Genomic DNA, 18961 nt, shown 5'->3' on the forward strand with positions numbered 1-18961 from the left:
ATTTACATAAATAAATGAATTATCCTAGCTTATTCTGGCCTTGGCGGTAAAGGTATAACCCCAAAATAGCCCCACTACTTCTGTGCACCTGGGTCTTGTGCAAAGGGTTGCCAACTATCTGAAAATCCAATAAGGGACACCCATAACCTCCAGGGTCTAGCATTTTTGGGATGGCCGACTTGGAAGGATAAGGGATGCCCAGAAAAATATAAAATCTCACTGTATAATATATATATATATTTTTTTTTAAATGTGTATAGTAAAAGGTAGGGTCAGTGATTTGCAATTATTCAAATAATTGCGAAATGGGTCTATGTTCTGATAGTGCTCGTTACTATAGAGTGTCCTGTCCATATAAGGAGTCTCCCATGTCTCTCCAGCTCTTTATTAAACAGAAAATGCATTTTCAGTGCTCTCCTGATTGGCTTAAAATGTGTCACCTACCTGAAAATGTACTATATTCTGTTTATTAAAGAGCTGGAGAGACCCCTGGCTGTGACCGAACAAACGCTATGTAGCAATGATTACTATCAGAATATAGTACTTTAACTTTTTTTTCTTTTTTTTTTAAAGAATCACTTACCCTACTTGAACCACAGCATCCATATTCGGCGCGGAACAACATGGCAAACCAAGTTTGGGTCCCATGAGTCCCTTCTTAGAAATGTGGAGTCAAAAGTAGGCTACAATATTAATTTCTATTTTTGAAATGCAAATGTAGTGGAGTAAAAGTCATGAGCTTGCAAAAATAAATCAAAATCAACAAATGTACTTTATGTAAGTTACTGTCCACGACTGGTAGTAAACATCTATGTCAGTGGTTCTCAAAGTGGGGTCCAGGCAGGGACACTTAGGGTTCTTTGAAGGGGTTCTAAATTGACCCTTTACCTATAACTCTGACCGTGTACAATATGAAATGGAACCAAATGGACACTACTTGTACACTGTTTGAGAACCACTGCTCTATGTCGTGCCTTCAGTAACTGACTGACTCGCCACAGACGTGGCCTCACTGGCCTGACCGTGTGGCGCAACAGGCTCTATTCACAGCAGCCATATTATGAAGACATTCACAGGTGTTAGTACCAATGATACTAATGAAGGTTCTGTTCCATTCTGGTCAAACAGAGTCATGGGTGCTGATATTGTGCATGTTGGCTCACTGGAAACACTCTGTTACACTAGTGGGTCTACAGCTGGGGTCCAGGGGCCCTCATGGGCTTCCAAATGGCCCCTTACGGGTACAGGTCCATTTGGTTCCATTTGTACACTCTCAGAGTTATGGGGGTCGTGGAAACCACTGTGCTACTCTAAATGGAACAGAGCCTTTATTAGTATCTATCATTGGTGACACTTGTGAAGGAAGTGATAATATGGCTGCTGTGCATAGAGCCTACTGACTGACTCGCCACAGACGTGGCCTCAGTGGCCTGACCCAGTGCCATCTATTAGAGAGTTACGCCAACTCCGTTCACTTCTTTGGGCCAGGTCTTCTACATACACATACATTGGCGAATAGTGACAAATCCCTAAACCGGAAGTTCATGGAATGCATTGAAGTCGACGGCTGCTTGTCACTATTTCCAGCTACATGAACGACGTGACCGACGCTGTTTCTGACCCTTCATTGGCGCCTGACCGTGTGGCGCAACTGCGTTCAGCCGGCGCACTGGCGCAGTGTCCCGTTCGGAGAGAGAGAGGGCGAACTTTAGCGCTCTCTCCGGTGTTGCCATGTCCGCTTATTATAAGCGACTTTGGCCTTGTTTTTCTGCAAAGTTGCTTGTAAATATTGGGGCTTGTTTATAAAGTGTAGTTGCTTATTTTGGGCTTGTTTCCTAAAAATGCTGTTTAAACCAGTGGTTCTTAAACATTCTCATGCAGACCCCCATTTGAAAATATTTTGAGCCAGGGAGGGACCCCCATACAAGATTTGTGTTGTTAAAATGTTTTTTAAAATATTCCACATTTCTTCTAGATTTTCTTTTGGAAAATAGCAGATCTACAAGCTCGTAGATGATATATATCGGCTATTTTCAAATAGATTTAAATGGCTCATGTAGCATAGTCGCGCACCCGCTTTTGTCACCGGGCTTGGGTAGACGACTGTGCTGTTGAAGGCATAGTCGCATATTCTTTTGGGCTTGTTTTCATAGACCCGGTTGCTTGTTTCTCTCGCAAAATCTGGCAACACTGTCTCTCTCTCTTTCTCTATGCGCTGCAGCCCGTTGAGCCGCTGCTGCCTGGAATCCAACACAACAATGGCGACTCCCAGTCCTCCTGACAGCAACTCAACAACCTCCAGCAACAACACAGGCTCCACGTCGCACCAGCACCACCCGCAGACGCACCACAGCCTGACCACGGTCAGCAGCAGCATGCAGGGTAGGCAGATCTAGACGGGCTCTGATCGCTTTTTACACTTTATACTGAGACTATTGATCTGCTTTTTTAAGCTTCAGCCTGAAACATGGCTACTAGCTCTGGTTCATAGCGTTAGAGGGAGTTCTCCTTTAACGCTATGGTACTGTCAAGCCGTTGCCCGCACACCCGCGGTAGCGCAGGATGCGCAGCCTCTCGTCTTTAGTAAAAAAAATAAAGAATACACTTTCGCTACTCGCCAAAACAAAGACGGTTTAGTGTGTTAAAAGCCTACTTTCCTCAGTGGGAACACTCGGAACCCCGCACCTCACGTCTAAAATACACTGTTTGGCCAGAAAAGAAAATAGTTAACCGGAAGAAAAAATCTGGTCAATAGAAAAATACCATTGACCAGATCTGTAGGGGGCGCAGTGGAGCTACTAAAAAAATGTGTCCCCTTCCGGTGAAATATTTTATTTTCTGGCTAAAAAGTGTATTTTAGACGTGAGGTGGGGGGCTCCGAGTGTTCCCACAAAGGAAAATATGCTTTCAACATCTTAAAACCGTCTTTGTTTTGATGAGTAGCGAAAGTGTATTTTTATTTTTTTTACTACAGACAAGAGTCTGCGCAGCCTGCGCTACCGTGGGTGCGCGAGCAACGGGTCGAAAGTAACATAGCGTTAAAGGAGAACTCCTTCTGACGCTATGGACCAGAGCTACATGGCTACCACAGTTAGCAGTGATGCAGTAGCCTCTTTCCATTAGCCTAGGCCTGCTGCTGTGGCAACAATGTAACCGTTTGATTCTCCACACTGCACTGGAGAGTTCAGAGATTCCCACACTTGACAATCGCCACAAATAGCTACATTTGTTTCGATCAAATCAGTGGATTTCCATCAATCGATATTAGCTCTTATTATGCTGCTGCATGCACCACGGAGGCCTACTCTACTGGACAGTGTCCTCCCTCTCTCCTCACATAAGCCAGTGGTTCTCAAACTTTTTCATGTCAAGGACCCCCAAATTGACCCTTTGTAGCCCACGGATCCCCCCCCCCATTTGAAAATACATGCCAGGGACCCCTATAAGAGAAGATTTTTACGGCTCTAGCAGTGATTCCGAACCATTGTAATTTCAAGGACCCCCCAGTTTGACATGCATTAGCCTACGGATCCCCATTTAATGGCATTTCTATCTCTGGGACCCCAATTTATATTGTAAAATCAATGTTAATTTAACTCTGAGAGTGTACAAATGTATGTATGCATGTGAGTGTATTTGTACACTCAGAGTTACAGACCCATAAGGGTCCACTTGGTCCCTAACTATCAATCATTTAGCTGGGGACCCCCTGGAACTCCCTCAAGGACCCCTGGGGGTCCCCGGACCCCACTTTGAGAACCAATGACATAAGTGACTATATATCAGTGGTGGAAGAAGTACTCACATGTTTTACTTAAGTAAAAGTATCAAATACTGCCATGTAGAAATACTCTGTTACAAGTAAAAGTCTGGAATTCACAATTTACTTAAAAAGTACAGAAGCATTGGTATCAAAATGTACTTAAAGTACCGATGTAGAATGTTCTATTTGACAAGTTTGCAAATGTATTAAATGTATAAAAATAGCAAATCTATTGTGTAAAAATAGCAGATGTACAAGCTCACAATGCATCGCGATGCGACGCATTGTGAGCTTGTAGATCGGCTATTTTCAAACGGTCGAAAAGCCTATATAGGGCTGAAGTGGTTAATGTATGTTTTGTAATAATAATCAAAATCTACAAAATAACTAGTAACTACAGTTTTCAAATAATTGTAGTGGAGTAAAAGTTTTATATTTGCCTCTTAGATAGTGGAGTAGAAGTAAAAGTACTGGAAATACTCAAAATTAAAGTAAATGTACTTAGTTACTTTACACCACTGCATGCATAGCTCTGTCTACTACATATACAGTATTATAACTCAGTAATTATAGCCATTAAACTCGCCTTATATGTTTTAGCCTTTATGGTGGTACATTGACATAAATACGTTTGGACAGCATCATTTGGACAGCATCATAATCTGACAGAAACAGGCTATATGTGCCACCCTTAGCAATGTATAGTATGAAGGCTATAATAGAATTGACAGAATTGAGTTGCACAATCTATAATTGTTCCCCGATTCTTTATCTAAACCTTGCAGAATCCAACACGTGCTGGAGATGTCAAAATGAAACAGGTATTCAACACTTATTTCTAGAGGGTTTCTTGCTCTTAAGTTACACTCGTGAAACAGTGAACAATCCTTGAAATGTTTCCCCATCAACTTTTAAAAAAAAATGTTTCCCAGCTTTGTAAACTATACATTCTTTCATTGACTTGCATGTCATTCCATTACTCCATTCTCTGTTGCACATTGCGATATTGAAAGAGGGCTTTATATTGGTCTTATTTTCCCATGTGCTAGCCTACAACACATTGCTGACTTGTTCATATCTGCAGTAAACTACTTAGCTTTGGACCGGATTACAAACTTGTCCCCCACACCAAGATATTCCGGATGATGGATCAGAGACTGCAAAAATTGTCTTTTTTTTTTTTTAGTCCAAGCAGCTTCACTGTAACCTGCCGTTCACTCCGCAGCATTTGCACTGGCGGGTATGGTTTGATTGCTGAAATGATTAGAACAAGAATACCAGCCCCAAACTTATAGAAGCCCAAAGGAAATGTAGTAAAAATGTGTTTTCTTTACTTCAGGGTTTCAGATAAGCCTGTCTGGAGTTCCCCAAAGTAAGCATTAGAACTCGCACACATAGCACACCGACCTCCTCTCTCTGTGGGTATATCTCAATAGTATAAAATGGCTTCCTTTGACTCCATCCATACCAACATATTGGATGATGTGAACTGTGCTGCCCTGCAAACTTGTCTTCCCATGTTGTGGAGTTTTTTTTTTTTTTTTTTCCAGCTTCTGGTTGAGTCTGTTCATCACACTGATGACAGAAGTGATAGAGCAGGGAAAATGAAGCCACTTAATACTATTGGAACAGCCTGTGTGGTGCTCTGGTAGTTGGGAAGTCTGTCCACTGTTCACTGCTCCTAACTAATACGAACTCAGATATGGGCAAGGAAGATTCATTTTTGCACCTGGGCTTAAAGGTTATGGGATCTGTTTGCACCCCAGAATTGGTCCTGTAGGGGCATGGTAAAGAGGACTCAACACTTTAACAAAACACTTTATCGTAACTGGGCCTAGCTATGCTCTGGATGTAAATGATGTCCTCTGATTAGGGCTGGGCGATATGATATACCGTTGCCACGATTACGATAATTACAAAAGCTACTAGCAGATATACAAATTAGCCGATCTACAAGTTAATCGGACTAATCCAAAAATCTATTGGACGTTTTTTTGTGTTGATTCGTTTATATATATATTAGTATCAAAAGAAAATATTGCTTCTCGATTATTCAATTAACCTGCATCAGCAAGATTAAGTCGGCTATTTGGTTCTAAATATCGGTTTCAATATATTCTCGGTCAATTGCCCAGCCCTACCTCTGGTGCACACAATGCACTTATTGTGTGTCTAGGATACATGGACTGTGGTCACTAGTACCTCTCTGGCAGCCAATGTATGTGGTCACAAAATAACTGTAGTTGTATTCGAATTACTTTGGCATGCATTTGAATGAAGTGTTAGATAAGTGTTGGGTCACTTTGATATCTTGAGGGAATTGCTCAAGTCTGAACTGCACAATTCAAAATGTAATCATTGGAATGGTCATGCATTGGGATTCCCAATATCAGTATTTTGCCCATAATATGTAGACTTGTACTGCAAGATGGCAAACAAAACAAAACCTGTTTGTTTAATGAAAAATTAAAGCAAAATAAATGGCACAGGTACTGTTGTCTGAGTACTGGGAACCCCTGCACTTCTGGGCACTTGCCTGCTTGTGTTTAAAGTGCATTTTGTGCTTCCTTTGATCTTTGAGAACATGCTTGAAACGATCCTAAAGTCCCTTGGGTAAATCTGTGTATGAAAGATGATCTCTTTAGAGATGGTGTTTTTCCTAGCATGAGTAAGTAAAATTGTGATGATGCCACAAAATACTCTTCAGGCCATTTCATACAGTTTTTTTTTGTTGTTTTTTACCTCAATATAATTTCACAGTGTAACACTGTCTGTCCACATGGATGTTTTGGCAATATATGTATTGTTTATTCTCTATGTTGATAGAGAGTATTATTTCGAAGGGTGCACCGACCGATACTACTTTTTCACGACCATGTACTTTATTTATGTGTAATAGGCAATAGAGTAGTTTACATAAAATGGCTAGTTTTTGAACTGACCATTTAAAAAAAATGTAAATACATTAATTGTGATGTGGATATTATTTAGCCATTTTAGGTTAAATGTATACCGAGCAGGAATTCTCTCTTGAAATTTCATAAGCTTAAGTTATAATAATCTTATGCAAGCATTACTTATGGCCCATCAGTGTCTGTCTGTAGAGACCCTGCCCAGCTGTTAATTGACAACCAACTAGCCAATTACAATGCAGCCGGCCCTCTGGGCTATGGGAATGATGGCGCTTAGAAACACGCGGCTGTCCTTTTCAGTTATGAAAGACAGTCTGTCTTAACTAGTTGTTTTTACAGTCACCAAGGTAAGACAGGCATTTTGTCTCACTGTCTGCTGTGTATCATCATATTGTTCTTCAGTCAGTTCTTTACATTAGTGTATCTTCACCCCCCAGTACGTTGTCCATGCTGTGGGAATTTGGCTATGTTCTTATCTCTTTGCCGTGCCAGGTAAACGTAAAGCGCTGAAGCTGAACTTCGCCAATCCTCCTGTGAAACCGGCCTCCAGACTTCCTCTCAATCCACCACCACAAGCTCCCTCTTTCCAGAACCCACACATGTTAGTAAAGATGCTATTAGTGTTTCTGTCTTTCTGTTTACGAGATGTGTATTTGACTTTTTTGACGACATTGGTATCGGCTAGTATGCAGCTGATGTGTCCCGTTTATTTTTACCACTTAAAACTTGGTGTCCCTATTTTGGGCATGTCATTGGTTGGGAGCTTGTAGATAGTTTTTGATTTTCTTTAACCCATTAAGACCTGAGGCGATTCTTTAAAAAAAAATCTAAATCCACAGTTTTTTGAAAAAAATCTAAAACTTCTAAAAATCTAAAAAAAATTCAAAAATAGCAGATCTACAAGCTCATAGCGCGGCACTCGGTGCCGCGCTATGAGCTTGTATATCTGCTATTTTTGAATAGCCAAAGAAATCTAAAGTGACACAGATGCGTTCCAGGTCTTAATGGGTTTTTAAAAAATAGGGTTTAAGTGGTTCAACAAAATACATTTCGGCATGTTACATTTTTATCCATCAAAAAGTTTTGCGTTCTCTTTATTTTTTATTTTACAAAATAGAAACGTTTTTCAAATTGATTAGTACATTTTGCACTTTTTGATCAGTCAAAACATTGATAATCGGTGGTCTAGGACTCTCCAAAATCGGAATCGGCACTACTCTCGAAGCCATGTTACATATATTGCTCCCTTGCCGCCTGTTCTGAATTCATTGATTTGTTTTCTTTTTAAGAGTGGAACAATTGCAGAATTTGCGCTCGCCACGTTGTTTGCCCTCAAAGGAAATGAATAGTGGAGAATGGAGCGAGGGGGACATTCTTCAAATGTTTCTCGAATTAGAGCGGCTCAGAGATTACTGATGAAATATTTACCACCTCGATGCTAATCTATAATGTCTGCTCCTTGCTCTGTCCCACACTGTGCTTCTCTCACCACCCCCCCCCCCCCCCACCCCACCCCACCCTTCACTATCTCTTCTTCCTGTCCTCCCTAACCACCGTCTTCCCAGAGAGCGTATGCGGACGCACAGCATCGAGTCGTCAGGGAAGCTGAAGATCGCCGGCGAGCAGCATTGTGACTTCACGGCGGAGGATCTGAGAGACCTGGGAGAGATCGGCCGCGGGGCCTACGGCTCCGTCAACAAGATGGTGCACAAACCCACGGGCCAGATTATGGCCGTCAAGGTGACCTATCGGGGCAGACCTGTCTCGAGCCTAGGCCTGTCACAATTATTACAATCGTCTAATCGCAATTATCTTTGCATAATCGTCATTATCGTTTCCATGTTGAAACATTTTCACTCATTTTCAAATGTACAAAAAAATAGCAGACATTTTTACATGTATAGAATTATTAAATGTCAATCATTTCTTTGTATATTTAAGTTGGTTTTCGTATCTGCCCTGTGCAATTTTTTGATTACAAAGCCTAAAAGGCATTAAGAAATGTATTTAATTTTTTTTATTCATGTTCCAATGTTCAATGCTAAACACAAAATTAAATTGTTAATCGCGATTATTTGACTGACAATTAATCGTCAACTTAAATTTGTAATCTTGACAGCCCTACTTGAGCCGGCCGTATTCTCGGTCTGTTGTCTCTTTCAGCCTCGTTTGTTTAAGGTGCAGTTCCTCGGTCCGAAACCTTGCTATTTACCTGTAATCTCTGCCTCTGGTGTTTCAGTTATGAGGGAAAAAATAAGGATATCTGTTCACTAGAGTCCTTCCTTTACAGTGCTGGGGTTTTCTCATTGCTTGCGATGAAAGGGACTTGTTATTGTACGTTACTGTCAGCGCTTAGAGTTAAGCATGTTTCTAGCGCTCAGCTCCCCAGGTGCTGAAAGTTTAAATTATTACAAGTTTACAACAAATCGATATTGCCTTTTTTAAATAGGCTTTTCTGTACTCTCCTAGCAACAGTGTGAACCAGGCCTAGCACTTTCCCCAAGTTTCTGCTGAATGCTGCAGACCTTGAAGTAGACAGAGGGTGTCATGTTTGAAAGGGAATCATTTATGAATTAATTTCTGTCATTGTTGAGTGTAGACTTAAATTAGTTGTCATTATCCTATGCTGTCTGGGTGTACACTTGCCAGGCAACATCTTGCTACAATGTAGTCTTAAGGCTCTTGCACACCAAGCCCACATGTTCGTGCCAAACATTCGCATGAAAACAAAGCGGTCATTAAATACTCGTGTTTCTTATGATCCTGCACACCTGCAGATGAAATTTCATTCGAGTGAAACCTACGAGAAGGCAGATTTGTGAAATCCAACATGCGAAACTGTGGGCTTTTGAGGCTGGAGCGTTACCACCACAGGGCGACTCGAGTCACTTTCGCTTCCTATAATTGACTAATATAAAAAAAAGTGCCAGAGCAATAGTCTTAGTAGCTGGGACCTATACACGCCCCTGCCTGACTGAATAATTGGATTAATCATAGATTGTTTGAGTGCTAACAGAAGTTAGACCCAAATTGTCTGTTTACCAGAAAATCGTTTTTCCTTTCAATATCGAATTTATGTGTTATTCCTGTATCAAATAAGCTAAAGTGTCCTCCCTAATTATTGAAATGATAAACGTTGTACTTCATCATTCAGTGCCTTAACTCACCGAGTGCCAGAATTATTTCTGTCTATGTTGTCCCTGTGCCAGAGATTTCAAGTAAAAAAAAAAAGTGCTTAGGAAGCGAGATACAGCCTTTTTCAGTTATAAGTTAAACAAGGAGTGGATGGAGCTGCAAATCTTCAGATAATGATATCTTGGGTTCAAGGTTTTTTTACATTATTTTTATCATTTTTTTCTAAAACACGTCAAACACGTCACAAAGAAAGAAAGAAAGAAGAAAATCTTAACGTAACAAATACATTAAGTCTACATTTATGCCCACTAATAGGGGGGCTGGGTAAATGTGTAAGTGTGTAATATATATGCGTTTGTCTCTCAGAGGATCCGCTCCACGGTAGACGAGAAGGAGCAGAAGCAGCTTCTGATGGATCTAGATGTGGTGATGAGGAGCAGCGACTGTCCCTACATCGTTCAGTTCTACGGCGCCCTCTTCAGAGAGGTCGGTCCAATGACCTCCATGACTCTTGCTTAACCCATTAAAGACCGGGAACGCATCTGTGTGTCATTTTAATAATTTCTTTGGCTATAGAAAAATAGCAGATCTACAAGCTCATTGCGCGGCACAGAGTGCCGCGCTATGAGCTTGTAGATCTGCAATTTTGTTTTAAAATCGTGAACATTTGTAACTCAAATCTTTGCTTCTGGGGGGGGGGACATATTTTGAGATGGGGGTCCAAATACATATCATTTTGGGTGGTCCTTGACATGAAAAAAGTTTGAGGACCACTGATATTATAGCCAATACGTTTTGTTTTTTAAAACTGTTAGGATTTAGAAGACATTTGTAGAATCCCCCCAGAAGCAAAGATTTGAGTTACAAAATGTTCACTTTAAAAATGAATAAATATATATATTCAAAGATTTGCACACATTTTCACAATTTCTTCCAAAAATAGCAGATCTACAAGCTTCATAGCGTAGCACTCGGTGCCGCGCTATGAGCTTGTATATCTGCTATTTTTGAATAGCCAAATAATCTAAAGTGACACAGATTTGAAATATCACACTGACTATTGTTTGGCTAATTTGATTAACATTTGCCCTATACTTCCAGGGTGACTGTTGGATATGTATGGAACTCATGTCTACCTCGTTCGACAAATTCTACAAATATGTATATTGCGCATTAGATGACGTCATTCCAGAGGAAATATTAGGCAAAATAACATTAGCTGTGAGTAGATCTTTGTTTTTGTCATTTCATATCAGGCATGTTTTCTGATCACGAGTGGAGGCCTTCAGTTAATGTGTTTTGCTTCATCTTCCGACAGACCGTTAAAGCACTGAACCACTTAAAAGAAAACTTGAAAATAATCCACAGAGGTACGTTTGTCACTTTTGTGGATTACATATTTTGTTGCATGTCAGTATTTCGCACCGAAATGGTCACCTTCATTACCCTGTGTCTGATATCTTCCAGACATCAAACCTTCCAACATTCTAATGGACCGAAAGGGTAACATCAAGCTGTGTGACTTTGGCATCAGCGGTCAGCTGGTGGACTCGATAGCCAAGACCAGGGATGCAGGCTGCAGGCCGTACATGGCGGTAAGCAAGATGGCATTATACAGGCTATAACAGTCAGGTAGTCAATGTTGGTGTCAATGTGGAATTAGTCAGTCACAAGTAGAAAGAAGACTTCTCACAGACATTAACCCATAAAGACCTGGAACGCATCTATGTAATTTTTTGATTTGAGCTAAAGTATTATTTTACGCCCGACGCGTCGACTTTTAGGGGACAGCCCTAGGCACAACCTCACATACAGTATGAAATGATTTGACAACAATCAACCATGAATGGATTAGGAGAACTACCAACACCAGAGCTCACAGCTGCGTGTCTGCTGTAGAAAAGCCACTGGGAAAAAAAATATCGAATACAAATAAAGAATAATCGACTTTGATGTACAGTGGTCGAATAGTGGTTTGATAGTCGAATATTCGATTATTCTGTTAATGCCCTACTATTCTTGGCGGCTGAATAATTCCTAGTCACACATGTGGTACAATAGCTCTAAACTAACAAAGAGAAATGTCGCCGTGTATTCCCGTCAGTCACTCCTGGGGATAAAGTGGTTAAAACCTCTTGTTGGGAGTACTTGAAGAACCCAGTGTAAACTTAACTGGAGTCCAGATATGGGCATGGGATAGATGTTAGCCATCCGTGTGTCCTGGATCATGGCTATATAACATACAGCTTGTGTGCAGCTGGATAAAAGGCTATTTACACTACAGTTCCGCCTTCATCCACTGAAAAGGGCTAATGGCTCCGGCCATTTGAAAACGGCTAATGGCCCCTAAAAGATGTCTCCGCTGTGAAATACCGCGCTCGGCTTGACTGTGTGTGTGTGTTCTACCGTGTGGTTTTTTCCACAGCCGGAGAGGATAGACCCTAGTGCTTCCAGACAAGGATACGATGTCCGGTCTGACGTATGGAGCTTGGGAATCACTCTGGTGAGTCTGTGTTTTTTTTGTTATTGTGAGCGTGAAACTTTTACAATGTTATGTCTGAGGATTGTTTTTGTTTGTTTACTAGTGGTGTAAAGTAACTAAGTACATTTACTCAAGTACTGTACTTAAGCACACTTGAGGGATTTTTACTTTACTGTATTATTTCCCATTTTCAATACTTTTACTTCTACTCCACTACATCTCAGAGGCAACATTTTTACTTTTAGTCCACTACAATTAATTGAAAACTCTAGTTACTTTGCAGATTTAGATTATTGTCAAAAAACATACATTAACCACTTATATATATATATATATATAGCCGATCTACAAGCTTGTCAGCTTGTAGAGCTGCTATTTTCAAAAGGTTTTTATACATTTTGAACTTGTGAAATGGGACATTCTGCATCATGAGTACTTTTACTTTTGATACTTTTAAGTATATTTTGATGCCAATACTTTTGTGCTTTTACTCAAGTAAATTTTGATAACCGGACTTTTACTTCTACATTGCAGTATTGATACTTTTACTTAAGTAAAAAAATTTGAGTACTTTTTGCACCACTGGCTGTTGTTTATGCGTAGAGGTGCGAAATAGAGTTGTGCTCGTGTGGGGGGGGGGGGCGAGTTCATCAGTGTATCGAGTGTCAGTGGTTTGTGTGTGTTTTCAGTACGAGCTGGCCACTGGGAGGTTTCCATACCCAAAGTGGAACAGTGTCTTTGACCAGCTGACCCAAGTGGTGAAGGGAGAACCTCCTCAGCTCAGCAACTCAGAGGAGCGGCAGTTCTCTCCCAAATTCATCAACTTTGTTAACCTATGGTGAATAACGATAACGGCGAAAATTCTGTGTTGAATAATTCATATTGGTGTTTTTTATTTTTCTAGCCTAATGTGTTAAACTGCCACACATACGATTTTGAGGTAGATATCAATGAAATGCATCAGTAAATAATGCCTTTAAAATATGCAGGATCCATTGTTGCAATATGTTAATCCAGGAAGCAGTTGCCGATGCATTTAAAGGAAAATAATAATATATAATAATATAATAATAATATATATATATTTTTTAAAGAATAATTGTATTCCTTATTTTCTTAAATTAAAGAATAACTAACTATTGTACCAGACAGTGGAGAGCAAGTCTAGTATTGAAGTAAGTCATTGTGTCTTTGCTGCCCTCTGCTGGCAGATGCCGAGGGCTGCATTATATTCATGATTGATTATTTCTAATGGTTTGGTACTTTTCCTATTCTTTTACCAGCCTTACAAAGGATGAGTCAAAAAGGCCAAAGTACAAGGAGCTCCTGGTAAGTTCTTATAACACTATTATTTATATATATATATATATATTATATATATATATATATCTTTTGTCCTATCTCTCAACTTCCAATTCTATTAAGTGGTACTATTATTAATTCTAAATATAAACCCTGCCTTCCCCCACCCAGCATCATTAGATAGCCTACAGCACATCAGCAAAGACCCGCTGTGATTGGCCAGTTGTTCCTTGTTGTTCTTTGTTAACAAGTTCTTCCTGCGTTTTCGCAACTATGCCTAACCCTAACCTTAACTCTAACTAGCCCCTTTCGGGACCCTGTTTACCTTTTTTGTATTTGGGAAGGTGGTATCCAGGGTCCCTTGACGCTCAAACCACTCTCTCTCGTACTCGCGGCTACCACTGTCTGGTCTCGGGCAAATAGCTCGTCGCTTAGAAGTTGCAGAGATTTCTCAAAGGTACCCAGAGCTGCAGTAGTAGCGCGCCAGAAAGCTGCATTAATCCGCACGGATCGGCGATGCCGTTTAACATGTTTAATAATTTAGTAAAACTTAAGCTCCTCTCTCACACTCTGCTCCACTTCCCATGTCCCGCCTCCCCAGTAACGTAGGACGCGCAGCTTGTCAGTCACAACGCGTCACAATACATATTCCATTTTTCTTTCACTTGAGAACTGTGGTCAGACATAATGGTTATTAATGTTCAAGTCAGCGCAGCATTTAGAACAAAACAAAGTATTTTTGCATAAACAAAACCAAACCCAGTTCAGTTCCGTCCAGAAAATTAAACAAATCCTCTTGCTGTCAGTCAAGCTTTCCATCAGTTACATGACCCGTCTGTTAATATTGCCGTTCGGAACATTACCTGTGCGTTGAATAGGGTCCGCCGTCTGTAACGGGTCAACAGTGTACTCCAAAACACAGGAAAAAATCCTGAATGGCAATAATTCCACAATTCCAAGTCTCCAAACAATTCGCATCATAGAAATCCTCCCAGCTCCAATTCTCCAACCTGGTTCCCAAACGCAGTGGAGGAGGAATCTCCATGGGCCTGCATAACGCAGTTAGTGAACTGTTTTGACGTAAATAACGTTGTGCCAACTCAAGCCACTTCCCCAAAAAAAAACAAGGAACAGATAATGCTGGACAACTGTCCTTAAGCTGCTGCTGGCCAGCATACACACTCAATCACACACCTGCAGAATATCTCAGTCATGAGCAGGGAGATTGAACAGGTGTCATCATCAGAGCCTTCCTTCCGGTTTAGGGATTTGTCACTATTCGCCAATGTATGTGTATGTAGAAGACCTGGCCCGAAGAAGTGAATGGAGTTGGCGTAACTCTCTAATAGATGGCACTGGTCATCATGAATTAGAATCGATTGTTGATGGCTCTGGCCGACTCCGATGGAGGAAGCCGAAGAAGATTCTGGGAGGCTGGTCGTCACACCTTGACCTAACCTTAACCTAACAGAAACTATGCCTAACCCTAACCTTATTCCTAACCTTAACCTAACAGAAACTATGCCTAACCTTATTCCTAAACTTAACCTCACAGAAACCTTGCCTAACTATAATGTTTTTGGGACACGCTTTGGACGACAATAAAAAAAAATTGCCCAAACGTTCAAACCCGTGATATCAGGATTGTGGGCCAAACGTACTTACTCAAGGTGGTCAACGTGGTTTTGGAAGTCATTTGAACCTCTATCCAATGAACATCGCCTCCCATTGTCTGGGCGGCGTTGATAGCTTTCCATCGCCTGGGAGGCGTTATTATTGCTGATGTGGTGTAGGTAGGACAATAAATGACGCCCCCACCCACCGTGTCTTTAACCACTTAAGGCCTGTTTAAACATGTGCTTTTTGTGATCTTGTAGAATGGCTATTTTCACCTAACCGATTAAGACCTGGAACGCATCTGTGTCACTTTTAGATTTGAGCTAAAAAAAAGCATTATTTTACACTTTGGCTATTCAAAAATAGCAGATCTACAAGCTCATAGCGCGGCACCGAGTGCCGCGCTACGAGCTTGTAGATCTGCTATTTTTGAAAAATCGTGAAAATGTGTGCAAATCTTTGAATACATATTGTTTTAAAGCGAACATTTTTAACTCAAATCTTTGCTCCTGGGGGGTCCCTGGAACTAAATATTTTGAGATGGGGGTCGGTGGCCAAATACATATCATTTTGGGGGTCCTTGACATGAAAAAGTTTGAGCACCACTGATATAGCAACATACGTTCTTTCAGAAAACTGTTGGGATTTAGAAGACATTTGTAGAATCGGCTTCAGGTCTTAATGGGTTAAAAAAAGGTTTGAAATGTTTTGCGTATAATGACATGCCCAAAATAAGGATGCCAAATTGAAAGTTGCTAACAAGCAAATCTGAATTTTCTTGCTATATTTTTACCCCAGAAACATCCATTCATCCTGATCTTTGAAGAGCGGTTCGTGGATGTTGCCACTTACGTGATCCGCATCCTGGATCAGATCCCTGCCTCCCCCATCTCCCCTATGTATGTAGACATGTGATGGAGGCGTGCTGGGGGACCGGGGTGGGCACCTGACACTGCAACACACGACGGGTGGGACACTACGCAACGCGCGGCGCACAACATCTTAGCCCTCAGATGCAGAGTTGCTTAGGAATCGCCTGTTTGTTCACAATGTTCCAACAAAGGAACAATTCCAAATTGCCCTGTGCAATATGATTACTGTTGTCATTATTATTATTTTCATCATCATCAAACGGATCCTTATGCTTCCCATCCTCAGTCAATGTCAGTGAAATGTCGAAAAACACAAAATGAACCATTTTAACAGAGCAAAACTTGAAGGCATAACAATGTCTTAGTAAAATGCAATGCTCATTCTTTTTTCTTTTTTTTTACACGAGGGAAAAGAAAAACAATTAGAGTATACAGTGTGTGTGTATATATATATATATATATATATATATATATATATATATATATATATATATATATATATATATATATATATATATATATATATATATATATATATATATATATATACTTGAACTCGATGTACACAAATACAGAACCTACCAAATAAAAATGTTGAAAAAGTGACGTATGAACAAAAAATACCTATGGGATTGTACATTGTCGACCGTATGTATGCGTTTGTGTGTTCACCTCTGCATTGTTGAATTATGTACAGATGTACGCAGATAGACCTACTGTCTAAAACACACACTCTATCACGCAGTTTGTTGTGGGCACCTTCACTCGTGCTAAATGAATGCGTATGCAAAAGTATTTTTCTTCTGGAAGCTGATTGACAGGGTAGCGTGGCTTTACTTTTTTTGTTTTAGGTTCCTTTTTTTTTCCTATATGCAATCTGTGAGAGTTTCTGTCTTGATACATGATCGGGACAACATACGATTTCTCACATCAAATGCTACATTGCCTGATATAAATTTGCTCTAGGACACAGCGTCCGATGTAAATGTGTGTGTGTATATATAGTACATCTTATCTGCTGTTCTTGGCAGGTTCTTTACAGCAGTCGAGGCTCGTTCCCAAATGGAGAAAGATGTTCTTGGCAGACCCCAGTCCAAGTGGTCGAGAGCAGCTTAGAGCTGTTGTCATGTGTGGTGACATACTGTAAAAGGATATTAATATGAACCATCACCCAATGTTAATGTGTAAAGCGAGTTGAGAATAATACATAGGCCTCTAAGCGTTGTACAGTTGAACAGCTCATTGGGGTCAACAATCCACTTGGCATGCTCTTCAGTGACTCGGCATGTTCCTCTAGCTTGCACTGATGATGGAATGTTCCGTTTCCTTTGCCAAACCATGCATTACATTCTGGGTGTGTCTCCATAGTCTTAATGTGCATCCCTGCTCCTTACCTGCTTTCCTAAAGCTGCAGCTGGTGGGGTGCTTCGTTCTCGAGACTATTGAGACGCACCCTTTTTGTCTTTCTTTCTCAGAAAGCCACGTCTACCGGTCAGGGTCACCCACGATCAATATGTACATTTTGTGGAAAAACCAACACAATTTGGAGTTAGCTAGTTAACCAAACTGTACGGTGTGTGTGTGTGTGTGTGTGTAAAGGGGTGAGGATGGTGGCCATTCAACATTGGGGTGTCAGCCATGTTGGAAAATGGCCACCGATGTGTTGATGTCAGGGGTTTTCGGGGACACTGCATATTTGTGGTATATTCAGGAGGGCGGGACATCACATTGCAACTATGGTAGAGATGCATTGTTGGCGAGACAGAATACTGTCAGCTGTTTTCTCTTTGTAATAAAACCAGCCAGAATCATGGACACAAGAGAATTCTTTCTCACATATGGACACGGGAAGCTAACTTACAATACAACTGGTGAATATAAATGAGAAGTACATATTGTATAAATGGCAATTTACTAGAATGTTCATATTAGATTATAAGATATCAAGGGCAATGAGTATTATATTGTATCTTTATCGAGGGTTAAAAATAAAGTTCACATTGAAAGATTCCAAACCTGTATGGTGTTCTTCTTGTGAATTGGACATCAATAAAAGGTAATGGCAGAAATACTTTTGCTGTGATACATTTATTGCTCGACAGTATACATGGCAGTGGAAAGATACTGTATTTTACAAAATAGTAAAGCGATTCGGTGGCCAAGCAACAAGGAAGCTTCTGTCAGATGTGATTTATCTTTTTTCATTTTCTTTTTTACTTGATAACGGAAGACACCAAAATCAACCTCATCACATAAAACAAAGGCCAGTAGATATTGGTAATCTATGCAAAACGGGTTAGAAAGAGAAGAAAGGAACTCAACTTCAGTATATTTGAAGAGGATGGGCTTTTTAGTACATGTGACCATAGAAACCCGCTTAACAAGTGCAACAGTTAATTCGTAAGAAACAGGAAAAAAATAATGTTTGGTAAAAAAACAAAATGCCAAATCAGAACAAATGCTCGTTCATAGTTTTAAAGGCACATAATTATGAATGCAGAATGAATCCTCTCCCATTTTAATTGCCAAACAAGATGGCCATGGTGCTTTCATTCATGTTAGTTGAAATCTCAAACCAATTGACTTCTTGCTGAGCTTTAAGCTTTTTTCTTTTTCCTTCTGAGACGGTTTGAATTAGAGTATCAAAAATTGCTCACATTATGACAGCTAGTTATAGGCTAGGGTGCAAGTTTATGCTGTGTTATGTGCAGTATTATTCACAGTTAAGATCTGAATATATTACTTTATTCCTATTCACAAGTGCTGGTCATTTCTGCTTCATATTTTTCCCTCAGGAAGATTTATTTAAGAAAATTAATTTCCTTCTTGAGTGGTCGGTTCACTTTGCATCATATTATTAAGAGTAATTTTGGCTAAG

General features: G+C 40.3%; 1 protein-coding gene across 2 annotated transcripts; it reads left to right on the top strand.

Moving 5' to 3' along the window:
* Positions 1–2227: 2227 nt before the first annotated feature.
* On the top strand, positions 2228–16556 carry map2k4b (mitogen-activated protein kinase kinase 4b). 2 transcript variants are annotated; one of them, XM_080456240.1, is made up of 13 exons: positions 2228–2382; positions 4549–4584; positions 5103–5135; positions 7168–7276; positions 8241–8415; positions 10177–10296; positions 10912–11031; positions 11129–11180; positions 11278–11405; positions 12236–12313; positions 12982–13130; positions 13576–13621; positions 16010–16556. In XM_080456240.1, the coding sequence occupies exons 1-13, from the start codon at positions 2259–2261 to the stop codon at positions 16124–16126; spliced, it is 1287 nt and encodes a 428-aa protein (XP_080312366.1). In that variant the 5' UTR covers positions 2228–2258; the 3' UTR covers positions 16127–16556. The 2 variants fall into 2 exon arrangements, with proteins under 2 accessions (XP_080312366.1, XP_080312367.1); XM_080456241.1 differs by lacking the exon at positions 5103–5135.
* The last annotated feature ends 2405 nt before the right edge of the window (positions 16557–18961 follow it).

Source organism: Gymnoscopelus braueri, assembly GCF_963280865.1.
Source record: "Gymnoscopelus braueri genome assembly, chromosome: 17".
Lineage (NCBI taxonomy): Eukaryota > Metazoa > Chordata > Actinopteri > Myctophiformes > Myctophidae > Gymnoscopelus > Gymnoscopelus braueri.